The following is an 11,474-nucleotide window of genomic DNA, read 5'->3' on the forward strand; positions in this document are numbered from 1 at the left end:
CCTCTCACACAAGCGGATTCTCTAAGCAAATACTTAGTGTTGGCAATGCTCATGACCTTTCCTGAACACATCTAGATCACCATCTGACATTTTGCTTAGACACTTTCAGGTACCCACTCAAACTATCCTTAGGGAACCTCAAGGCTATTTTTTCACTGATTTAGCATACGTTGGACCATCAACTTTTAACAGAATGTGTCTCAGTTATTGACTTCTCCTTTAGTGCCCTGGAGAGAGGATTGTCTAACAGTAGCAGAGAAAAAAAAAAAAATGCCCCTGGAGGTCTAGGTTCATCAAACTGCAGAGTAATAACCTCCTTCAGCAAGCAATGTCTCTAGTTCCCAGTCTTTGTAATAAACTAGAGTAAAGGCGGAAAGACGCATAGCACCGCACACAAGAACAGGCCACAGCAATAGCTCCAAGTCAGGGTTGGTATATTCCTCCTGAGTATAGACATACTCTTAATACACCCATTACTGCAATGAGAATTGGTTTCTTCATCTAGGACAAGCACTTTGACATTTAAACGGGCTACATGGAATCCAAATGGGAGTGAAGATTCCACAGTTAGAAATGGATTATTAAAGTCTAAATTTCCAAGAGGCTTCAGTGAGAACTGCATTTCTTCTGCTCTGGAGCATTTTTTTATGGCCATCCATTTCAAAATCCTTTGGAAGAAAGGCATTTTGACAGTCAGCTCTGGTTTAAGGGTGTGTACCAAAATCAGCTTCCCTAATAATGTTGCTTTGCATGTGTTCTAAGCTCAAGATGTTCGATAAACTATTTAACCCAAAACAAAGATAAATTGAATCCCAAAAAATACCTGTAAAGAGGTCAAAGGAATTTTCCGTTTCCTCTCCTCTTTGAGTTAATTAGGTAGCTCTCAAAAAAATCAAGCAGAATCAAATGACTGAAGGTAAGACATTGTCTCAATGTCTCAAGTCTTGCAGATATACAGTAACAGCTGATCAAAGATGAGAGTGCTTTGATAAGGTTTCACCAGCAACATGCCAGAAAGCCTCAGTCATGCAAAGCCTGACTGAGAGGCAGTAGCATCTGTATTATTTTCTCTAGCGATTGAAGAAAATGAGGACTTTAAATGAAGTTTTTCCGTTCAGCTTTAATGTACTCATTTTTCCCATTAGATTTCTCTTTACGTTATGAAGATAGCTAGGAACTCATTCTGTTCAAATTTCTGATACTGAAGACTCCATACATCTATGTAGCAAAAAAATCCCATTCTCCTTCCCTCACAGTGAAGGAAAAAGTCTAGTGATTTTTAGGCTGAGAAACATACTTGCAAGGTTTGCGTCAAATGAGAGCACATATTTAATGCTTGTTAACTTTTTTGTTGACCTAATGCTGTTGGAAAGCTTTTTAATAGCTAAGATGATGCCTGAGTAGACCTGGTTACCTCTGAAGAAAATACACAATAAGAAAGATTATTTGGAAAAGTGGGTTCCAGGAAAAGTAATCAGATTTCTTTCCAGCGAGACAAGATTAAACTTTGCCTGCAATCTGCTGAGATTTCTTGCATTGTAAAATTGAGATTGGAGTAGAAAGTGAATAAAGCACTATGTGCGATCCAAGTCCAAAAAGTAAATGTCCTGTCCCAAGAAACTTACAGCTGTGTTAAAAGCCAAAAGAAGGCAGTTTCAGATAGACCAAGGAAAACATATGGAAACTCAAAGAATAATATGACTACATCTTTGCTGAAATTGCAACTTCTTAAACAATTATAATCATGATATGTGATTATAACACATCCCATCTGCTCTTATCCAAACAAGGGCTCTGTAAATAATCTGTTACCTACAAGAAAACATCTCCTGCCTGCTAACATGTCAGGGATGCTTCAGCACACTAAGATCAACATAACCTGGAAAGTGCTCCCCTAGCCACAGCTGTGAGTTCATAAATACAAAAGACATGGAAGACTGATCACGAGAACAATTTTAGAAACATTCAGATCGAGGAGACATGCAGAGTTCACAGCAGTCTAATTAGTATGGGGCAGCAGATTTTCGTTTCTACTTTGAGAGTTCGATTCTGAAATACCAGAGAGCAGACAGGACTCCAAGAATGCTCAGGGCATTTAAAATAGCAAAAGACATTTCAAATAACTGCCCTATCCTCATGAGCTTTTTATGGGTTTCTCAAAAAATGACTGTGTCCCATGAACTCAGAATTCTTTCCTCTTTGACAGTCATCTGGACATGAAAAAGCTGTTTCCCTGAAGATGTCAAAACAAGTTATAAGTAAGGATGCAAATGGCTAGAACTTAAGTTCTGTGTTACACATAGGTGAGATACAGCCCTGAAGGTCCCTTATCACACTCTAATGTGTTGATGGTATCAGCAGTGTTTTGGGTACCGTCATCTGAGATTCACAGGGAACAAAAGGTAGAGCAAAAGAACCATCTGAATGCCACTCTACAAGCAAGAAACTCACAATATTTTGCATTCAGTACACTGCCTTTCTGGTTTCACTCTCTTTATCAGAACGGGTGAATTTTTTTCAATCAAACTTTGTTCTCAAGCCTGGCTGACAGCAAACATATCTGCAACAATCCCACCTGGATTAGACTTCCACAAAGAGAGTTTATTCCCTAAATACAACAAACTTCCTAATGGAAGGAGAGGGAATGTTTTACTTTGTCCATCTTCCCTAGCCTGCTCCTCTGGTTGCAGCAGCTTCTACCTCTGTAGGCTTCGAGACCTTCAGAAGAAGAAAGGAACCTTGCATGTTACAAACAGAGGTAAGGAAACATTGAGCCAAGTTGTTAATCTACAATTCAAACTCAGATTTTTTCTCAAAAGAGCATCTAGCAAAATTCTAAATGACATTAAAGAAGTTAAATCAAATAGAAATAAAAGGTGGGAACACACAAAGCAGAAGGCTGACACTGGTACGTCTGGAACTGCTCCCAGACAGTCAAATGATCATGGTATCTCACCTGTGAGAAACAACACTTGATTTTCTAGGGTTTATGAATAAACATCAATGGCCCGGTATTTGGAAGCATGTGATACTAAGTCAGACAGAATTATGCTTTTTAGCTGTATCTATAAAAGAAAAGTCAGGGAAAAAACACACAGAATCCAAGCTAACATTGCTTAAACCACCAAAGCTTGCATTTTAAAGGAATACTATTTGTTCGCCTGTTATTTTCTGTAGGATACATTTTGTTAAGTCTTTCTTCTATCAGTTCTTCTTTCCGTTATGGGTTTGGTATCATTTAAGCTTTTTCTGATTTATATAGAGTACTTTGATTGTACATACTTGCAGCTTTGCCCAGGGTTTTCCCCCCACTATGGCTTTTACCTGCTCTCTTTCTTCTATTTCCTCACACCCTCACTAAGAGTTTCATACCTCGTACATAGTGGTTTTCTTTACTATCTTACCATTCCCTAGGTCCCCATCTTCCTGTCCCCCCAGCTGGAATTTCATCAGGAGTTCCTCCTATGAGGAAAACCAATAGGATCAAATCAGCTTCTTTCAGTCTATGAAGTAACTGTAAAAGCGAAGTGCAGTTCACACCCTTTCAGCAGACAAATGGCATCACATTTTGTCTGACTGTTCTGTGCTTCTGATTTTGGCCTCATTGCCATATGGATGGTTATAGTGCCCGATTGTACTACACACACAACCTAAAACATGCAGAGAGAAGAAAGAGTTTATGGTGACTAGAAGCAGGATGATATAGCAACAGAAAATCCTCAGCCTCTTCTACACAATTTGCTTTTCTTAATTGGAGAAAGAGAAGAACTCAGAACTGTCATTTCAAAAGTAATTCTTGTACATTCATAATAATAATTGTTCATTAAAATTCCGACACAAAAACTATCATTACACAAACTAAATCTGATATTAGGATCTGCATTAATTCCTACCAAAAAAATCCACATCTCTGAAGTTGCTATAAAAACATGTCACTACAGCTTTAAAAACACGCAGAAATAAAGAAAACGTTAGTGGGCCAGATAAAAAACAGAGAATTACAGGAAGTCAAGTTCACCAAAGAGCGTGACTTGTAGCACTTAACATCTTACAGGAAAGCATAAAGGAGAAAAAAAAAAAAATTACCTTACTTCAGCTGGTGGATTTTGTGAGTAAGGATTTGCAGAGCATGCCAAAATCCTGACTACAGCTCCAGGATGATACGTTTCCAGAATGTGCACTGCAGTGGGATAAACTGGTTCCTCAAAAGCGAGTTCCACATAGTCCTGGCTACAGAAGGTGGGTGGCGTCCTCTTGAACGGCAGCCGAGCACTGGGGCAATGATCCCACCAGGTCCCATAAGTTCGAAAGACGGCAGTCTGAGTAAAGTCCCCAGAACTAGGGTAGACGTTTGGAATACCTGCTAAATTCCACATGGTATACGACATGCTGTTTTCACTACCATAGTGAGAGCTGAAATCCAGCACTTCTTTGGCATACTGAACTATTTCAACATTGATAGGTAAGGCTCGGGTGTTTGATTCAATAGCCCTCCGGCTGTTCATTTCTCCTCTTGTCGCTGTCCTAGCTCGGCGCCGAAGGCACATATAGTAAAACATGCTCAGAACTGTTAACATGGGAAACACTGGTGACATCTATATACGACTTAGGAAGATGCAAAAGGTCAGGCCTCCTTTATAAAGTGCATTAACTGCTTCTGGTGGTTTGGAAAAGAGCTGACAAAACAGAATGAATAAACACAGTGAGGAGATAAAACATTCTCAGAAAGCAAATTGTATGCTTTCGAATATCCTCTGAAACAAAGTATTGCTACTAAAACATTAATAAACTATTACATTTTATTCTAAGACAATTATTTATTTGGAAGCTACTAAGTGTAGCTTCCCATTTACTGTGCTTAAAAAAAGAGAAGACTATAAAGAAACATTAGCCAAAACTAAACGCCAAGCAACAAAAAGACTAATGGTTAAATTAAGCATTATTTTCAGGGATTTATTAAGAGAAAAAAATCTTGCACTGACTTATGGAAATGAAATCAAGTATGAAATGAAATCTAGCCCTTGCAGTAAACAACTGTAGATAAGTATCTGAAGGTACAGCTAAAATTATCAGTAGTATAGTTTTGAAATATTTAAACTAAAACTGACTGTGAACAAAGCATTCACGTACCTACCTAGTCAGGCTGCAGCAGTACACAGCTCAACAAAACTTAAGTAACCTCACTATTTGTATTTTGCAGTAAGACTGCTCCCAGGACCCAAATTAGTTCATTTCAAGGTAGCTCAGGTCTATTTAGTCTATGCTATAATCTGGAGAGTAACTACACCCTTCAAAGACAGCTCATGTAGAAAGTTGAACAGCTACTCCAACAAATTATTTCCCCTAATTTGTTCCCATAATTTGTGAATGGTTTTAAGAGTGAAAAGAGTTTTGAGCCGTTATTCTAAGTCAAAAACTTAATGCACTGCTTCCTATATCAGAGCACTAGGTTTGAAACAGCCTCACAAAAACACTGGTTTTACCCTTTGAAGTCGTCCATGACAGCATTCACCAATGACAGAAGGGTCACAAGCCTCCTGAAGGATGCTCATAATTCATTAACAACATCAACTTCCTTTAAGCCAAGCAACAATGTAAGTCTTCAGAAGAGTCCTGGTATCAGAAGCAGAAATCTCCATAGACAGCATTTTACTTCTAGTAAGAGAAAATATTTTCATTTATGTAACAATTCAGTTAGATGCAAAATGTATTAGATCTGCACACAAAGCCATGTAAAAAAATCAACACAAAACATACTATTAATTAAGGATAACAATGTATTTTATATGGCCTGCATCAAATCACAATAAAACAAACAAGCAAGCAAGCTTAACTATTTTAAAAAGCCAAATTAATGCTCTCTCTGCTGAAGTTTTCTATTTACAACAGTGAAGAAATATTTATAGCTAAAATTTGTCTTTAAGACACAGAAGGGCTGTATCATATTCCCTACTAATAAAAATCCTCTTACATATGCTTGTCCCATATTTAGCAGGCGTTCCATATCTGTGTGATGTAAACTGTTACATTTACCAATACAAAACAGAACGAGGAATGTACTCTCCGATTTCTGCTAGCAGTACACAACACACCTGGGCAATAACACAACACTCCAGAGTTCACATCCTCCAGTACCAGAGAGCGCTTCTCACAAATTGACTTTCAGATTAACTGGTTCACGGGACTTACTAGAAAAGAGTAAGGAGCAATGCCCGTAACCTGCTAGAGGCCAAAACTGGGATGACTAAGCATGTCTCAAAATAGAATAAATGTTTCTTCAACAGCCTGTACTAGAGTTGGCAATTAGATGATCACAGGATACATACGGTGGTAATCACTGAACCAACAGAGGTAATGCTCCTATTGCAGAAGACACACCTAACAACAATTAACACAATGCCTCACATTGCTTGGGAGACAAATCACATATTTACAAGTGAAATCATATTTTATAGAGTTTTTGGAAGAATAAGCTTAAAGTAGGGTACACAATTAAACAAATGGAGATGAATCAAAGTTACTTTTGTATGCCTCTATATAAACCCACTGTGCATGTTTCCTGGGTAAACTTCTTGTTTCCTGTACTTACAAAATGCACACAGAGCATTTGACATTGAGAGCTTGAATGCTGCCAACATGAAGGCACTTGCAGTAACAGATAAGGACAGGCTGCACTATTTGACCCTCTTACTTGTGACAGTGAGAGTTTACTAACGAAGTGTTCACTTCTCACCTTCTTGCCTCCTCTATTATTAGCTTTTTGTTTAGTTCTTGTCCTTAATTCAGTTTCACATGTTGACATAGCTGTCAACAACATGAATTACTCCTGACATTCAGTGCAGAAGGGAATGCATAAGACGATATGCTAGATTCACTTCAAGCTTTCCTGGAATGCCAAAACCCAATAATGTCACATTTCCCCCAAACATCCTGTTGAATCACCTTTTAGAACAGGCACTAGGAAAAAAGCAGCACTATCCCCAAATCCCTCCTCCTTAAAAAAAAAAAAAAACACCCAAAACCCCCACCAAATCCAAATTGAAAATTGGTATTTTATCTTTTCAGCGTAGAGTTGCTGTAACATGTAAGTGACGATTACAAATACATTCTCCTTCTGAATTTTTCCCTCTTAAAAAGAAAAATCTTTTTACAGAATATGCCAACAGACATTAAACTTCAACAAACTTACTGCTGTCAAGCCCTGGACTCATGTGTAGACCAGCAGATACATCAGCTTCTGATTCAAAATTTCACTGATTTACATGGTTTAAAGGCTACTCTATGGAAATTATTCCTTTACAGAGCTTAATTTTAAGGATCATTCAGTTGGGGTGCTTCAAAATCAGGTGCCAATCACTTATCTCACATACACATTCTACCCAACTTCACGCCTCCACTGCAAACTCCAGGCTTCCTCTGGCCACAGCCCAGAGCTCTTACAGCGCTGCTGTAAAACCCAGCTGTGCTCCCTATCAGTTTGTCAAAGACCAGCATAATCGCTGGCTGGTTCAGAGCTGTACCTCAACAAACTGGCCAGTTTAAGTCAGGTCTAACAGAGCAAACAACATGAAATCATGCTGCAGATTTTCTATCAGCAGAAACGTTAATTTGGGTCATTCCCCCTCTACCAACTTGGTGATTTTCACAAAACCTGTAAAAATTTTGTATCCTTGATGCTGACGCCACTTTGTCAATTTGGGCTGACAGTGGTCAACAGGCTCAAAAGTAAGTACGTAGGAAGAAACATGGAAGAGCATACAGCTTTCATAAAAATGTATTAGTATAAACAATACAAGCAGAGGTAAATTACTCTTAAGGACTTAAAAGTAATACAGGATTTAGTAGTTTGTAAGAAGTAAGAGGAAAAAGAAAACTATTACAAAAGAAGGATAAATAAGCATTAGAACTGTAATAGAAATAGAAACTCTTGGTATTTTAAAAGCATTAAGAATTGTGTGTAGCTAAAAGACAAATGAAAAATTGCTCAGGAGGTTGGAGGATAATAAACTAGTGAAAGAATTACATTAAATACAGATCAGTAGGGCCAGATGATATAGAGAGGGGGTTTTTTTCAGGAACTACCACAGGTCAAGTTGATTTCCAATTAAAGAGATGTAATTTGGAAAAAAGATAAAAATGCAGACTCAGGCCTATGCAAAGAATCAAGACAAACAGCTATGCAACAGAGTAGCCCCATGCGCATGCAAAGCGCCCGCCCCCCAAACTGCCTGATTATTTTCAAGAGAACCACTTGGGCCTATGTAACTGTACCATCGCATCTCTGGCAGCACCTTTGTCCTGTTGTGTATTATTCATTTTCTATTGTACAGGCATAATTATGCCAAACTGAAGCTTAATAAAGGTTTCCTTGAAACATATGTTAGTATCCTCCTCCCAAGCAGCAGCCACTTTCTTCTCTTCTATTGGGTTTCTTACATATCATAATTTTCTTCTGCCAAGATACCATTAAACGGACTGAAATGGCTCTACTGAATACCAGGACCTTCAGCAGCCACCACAGACTAGCACAGAGAGCATAACGGTTCGATTAGAAACAGAAAGCAACGCGCTATGAACATAGAATGACGTTGTATGCCTACACGCCCATTTTGCACTTCCAAACTGGATCCCATCCCCAGCCTCTCCTGGGGCTCCTCGAGCTCTGCCCTCCCACCTCATGCTCCGCACAGACCCATCCATCTCTGCTGCACAGTCACCTCTCCAGCGGGCACTGCTGGGAAGCCAGATGAGTCTTCGGGCTCATCCAGCCAGACAGCAACCACTCCCGCAAGCAGTGTAGTTTTCAGTCTGTTCATCTCCTTGAACCAACTCGCTGCCAGTTAACGCAAAGTCAGTGCTGGCTCAAGGGGGCAGTAAGACAGCAAGAGCCCCAAGTCGGACCAGCTCAAAGGGCCATAGAAATGTTACCTCTCGTTTTACAAAACAGACAGGCCTCCAGAGAACCAGACTGGACTAGAGTTGGAATAAAACCTTCCTAAGAGAGAGAGATGCTCCCGTCTTTCAAAATACATTACAGTCCATCAGATTACTTACAATCTCTCCTATTCAGATCATTATTTAATGGACAACTATTTCAATTATATGGGCAAATTTCCTTTTTCTATTATGATTAACCCTTCTTCCCTTTGTGCTATACATACAGAAAGCCTTCTAAAACTGTAATTCACCGTCTTTGCCAATCTCACGCCTGACAGTACTGTGCAGTTTTCGTTCATTTGACTAAAAAACAAACAGCAACATTGACAAATTACAAAGAACGTATAAATGACAAAAATAATAAATTGTATTATCTCTGAAGAAAGATTAATACAATTTAATATGTGTCTTTTATCTAAGACAGTAAATGGGAAATCTCTTAATTATCTTTGCATGGTAATGCACAGGGGGAATACATTACATTACAGACTAAAACAGAGTATTTTTACCACAGGTTAGCATCTCTCACTGTTAATTACCTAGACTGTACCAACATCTACATCAACTTGTTGAAACTATTAATTAAAAATTAACAAGCTCTTAAAGCATACTTTAAACTCAGGCCCCACTTGCTGTGTCTCTTCCTGCAATGTGTTTGGGCACTAAAAACATGACCATTTTGCATATCTGCAACTTATAAATTTACACTTTGAAAACCCATGGAACATTATGACAACTCTTGTCTGCTTAAAACCTTGCGTGTGTTGCTGTAACGAGCATCAAAACATGCAAAATCCAAGAATTTCACATTACTTCACAGATTGCCTGTTCCTTCCTGCTAGGACATTGCAGTATAACACAGACAAAAGTTCCTTGGGCATCTATTACATGCTCCGGATGACCACCCTGCCTTCTGGAGGATGTCTTCACACATAACAGAAATTGTTTCTCAATATGGGTAAATCATCAGGTAGCCCCTTTTAAAAATTACTCGTTCTACACAAAGCCTAAAGTCACCAGCAATATACCACTTCATTTTGACCAACTGCCCTTCCAGCTAAGGTGCAAATCTCCCTCCCCCATGCAAAAAAAAAAAAAAAAAAGTAACATTTATATATGTATCCCCATTCAATACTACTTTCAGTATGCAATTCAAGCGCATTTGCCTTCTCATCCTTCCCTTCACAATGTTGTACTACCTCTCCACGCAGTCATTTTCTGTACAGCAGCTCCTGGCTGGTCGGCTGCCTCCTCACTGCACTGAAGGGAGCTATCAGGCCAGGTAGTTATCTCCCACCGTCCACTCATCGGCCTGCACCGGTAATAAATAACAATTCACACGCTGTGAGGCACCCAAAAGGACATACCCAAAAAAACCCTAAGTAAATACCGCTAGTTAAGCTCCTGCCCCGCTTCTGTTGCGTTGTCATTGGGAAAGGGGGGTAACGAGGGGTGTAACTCGTGTAGAGCAACAGGTACCGCACAGCTCACACCCACGGAGAGCCTGACGCTCCCGGGTGGGAGGGGGGGGCAGCAAACAGGGGGCTGCACAGGAGACCACGCACAACCGGTGTCCCAACTCTGCTCGCTGTGCCCGCCTTTATCACCGTTCCTCCGGCCGTGTTCCACCTCCTCCCTAAATCTGGCACCCCCCGGGCCTTCCCCAAGGGAAGGTCTCGCCGAGGCCCACGGGCACCGGTGGGGCGCTCCCTCCCACGACACCTGGAGCCGCCGCTGCCCGCCGGTTTCCCTCCCCACCGGGCGGGCGGACAGCAGGCCGCCCTGGCCCCGCCAACCACCGCCGGCCCTGCAGCTCGGCCTCCGCCGGGCGGGCAGGCACACACCTGCTGCCAGCCGCACCCGCCGCGCAGGACCGGCACCCGCACCGGGCTGCTCCCGGGCCCGGCGCCGCGACAACCGGCGGGCTGGCGGCGCTGCCAGGCCGAGCGGGGGCGCGGAGGGAGGCAGCGGAGCCTGGCACCCGCCGCCCCACCGGGGCGACGAGAGGTGACGCGACACGGCGCGACCCCCCTCCCCCGGCCGCGTCCCGAGGGGAGGGGCCCCGGTGGGCAGCGCGGCCCCCCCGCGTCGAACCGCCACCCTACCCCGTCCGGAGGGCGGAGCACTTCGGGCCGCCGCCGCCGCCGCCACAGCGCCAGCCGCCACCGGAAGCCGCGCACGGCCGCGGGGGCGGGGCACCAGAGGAAGAGGCGGGGGCCAGGAGCGGGGCGGGGCCGCCTGAGCGCGGGGTGGGCTGTGGCAGCCGTTAACGGCTGAAGGAGGCGGCGGGCGGGGCCTGGGGTCCCGTTCTTCATTTTAATCGCAAAATCAAGCTAAAGTCGGTGTTGTTCGGTAGTTGTTGTTCGTGGCTCAAGCCCTCTCTGGCTTGTGTCGTTTGGTCTTGGCAGCCGCGATGAGCCGCCCTCTGGAAGCCCACCTGCCCTTGGCAAGCCCCAGCCCGGTTTCTCCCCAAGCTTTTTAACGGACGGCTTGAAAGTCTGGCCCTAGCCCCAGCCCCAGCCCAACCGGGTCATGCG

General features: G+C 42.3%; 1 protein-coding gene across 5 annotated transcripts in view; it reads right to left on the minus strand.

The window, feature by feature from the left end:
* FBXL4 (F-box and leucine rich repeat protein 4) overlaps window positions 1-11,085 on the minus strand; it is a 71,797-nt gene extending 60,712 nt beyond the window's left edge. For 3 of the 5 annotated variants that reach the window (XR_015258120.1, XR_015258119.1, XM_086744518.1), the window contains exons 1-4: window positions 11,043-11,085; window positions 10,137-10,249; window positions 5,484-5,655; window positions 4,087-4,676 (exon numbers count right to left, since the gene is read on the minus strand). Coding sequence is in view for 3 of the 5 variants with exons in the window: in XM_086744518.1 (XP_086600644.1) it covers window positions 4,087-4,595 (509 nt within the window). In the remaining 2 variants the exon portion in view is untranslated. Of the gene's footprint in view, window positions 1-4,086; window positions 4,677-5,483; window positions 5,656-6,092; window positions 6,189-10,136; window positions 10,250-11,042 lie in introns of all 5 variants that reach the window. The other 2 variants (XM_086744519.1, XM_086744520.1) reach the window with 2 other exon arrangements.
* Between the last annotated feature and the right edge of the window lie 389 nt (window positions 11,086-11,474).

Source organism: Chlamydotis macqueenii, chromosome 3 (assembly GCF_036417535.1).
Source record: "Chlamydotis macqueenii isolate bChlMac1 chromosome 3, bChlMac1.mat, whole genome shotgun sequence".
NCBI classification, from domain to species: Eukaryota; Metazoa; Chordata; class Aves; order Otidiformes; family Otididae; genus Chlamydotis; species Chlamydotis macqueenii.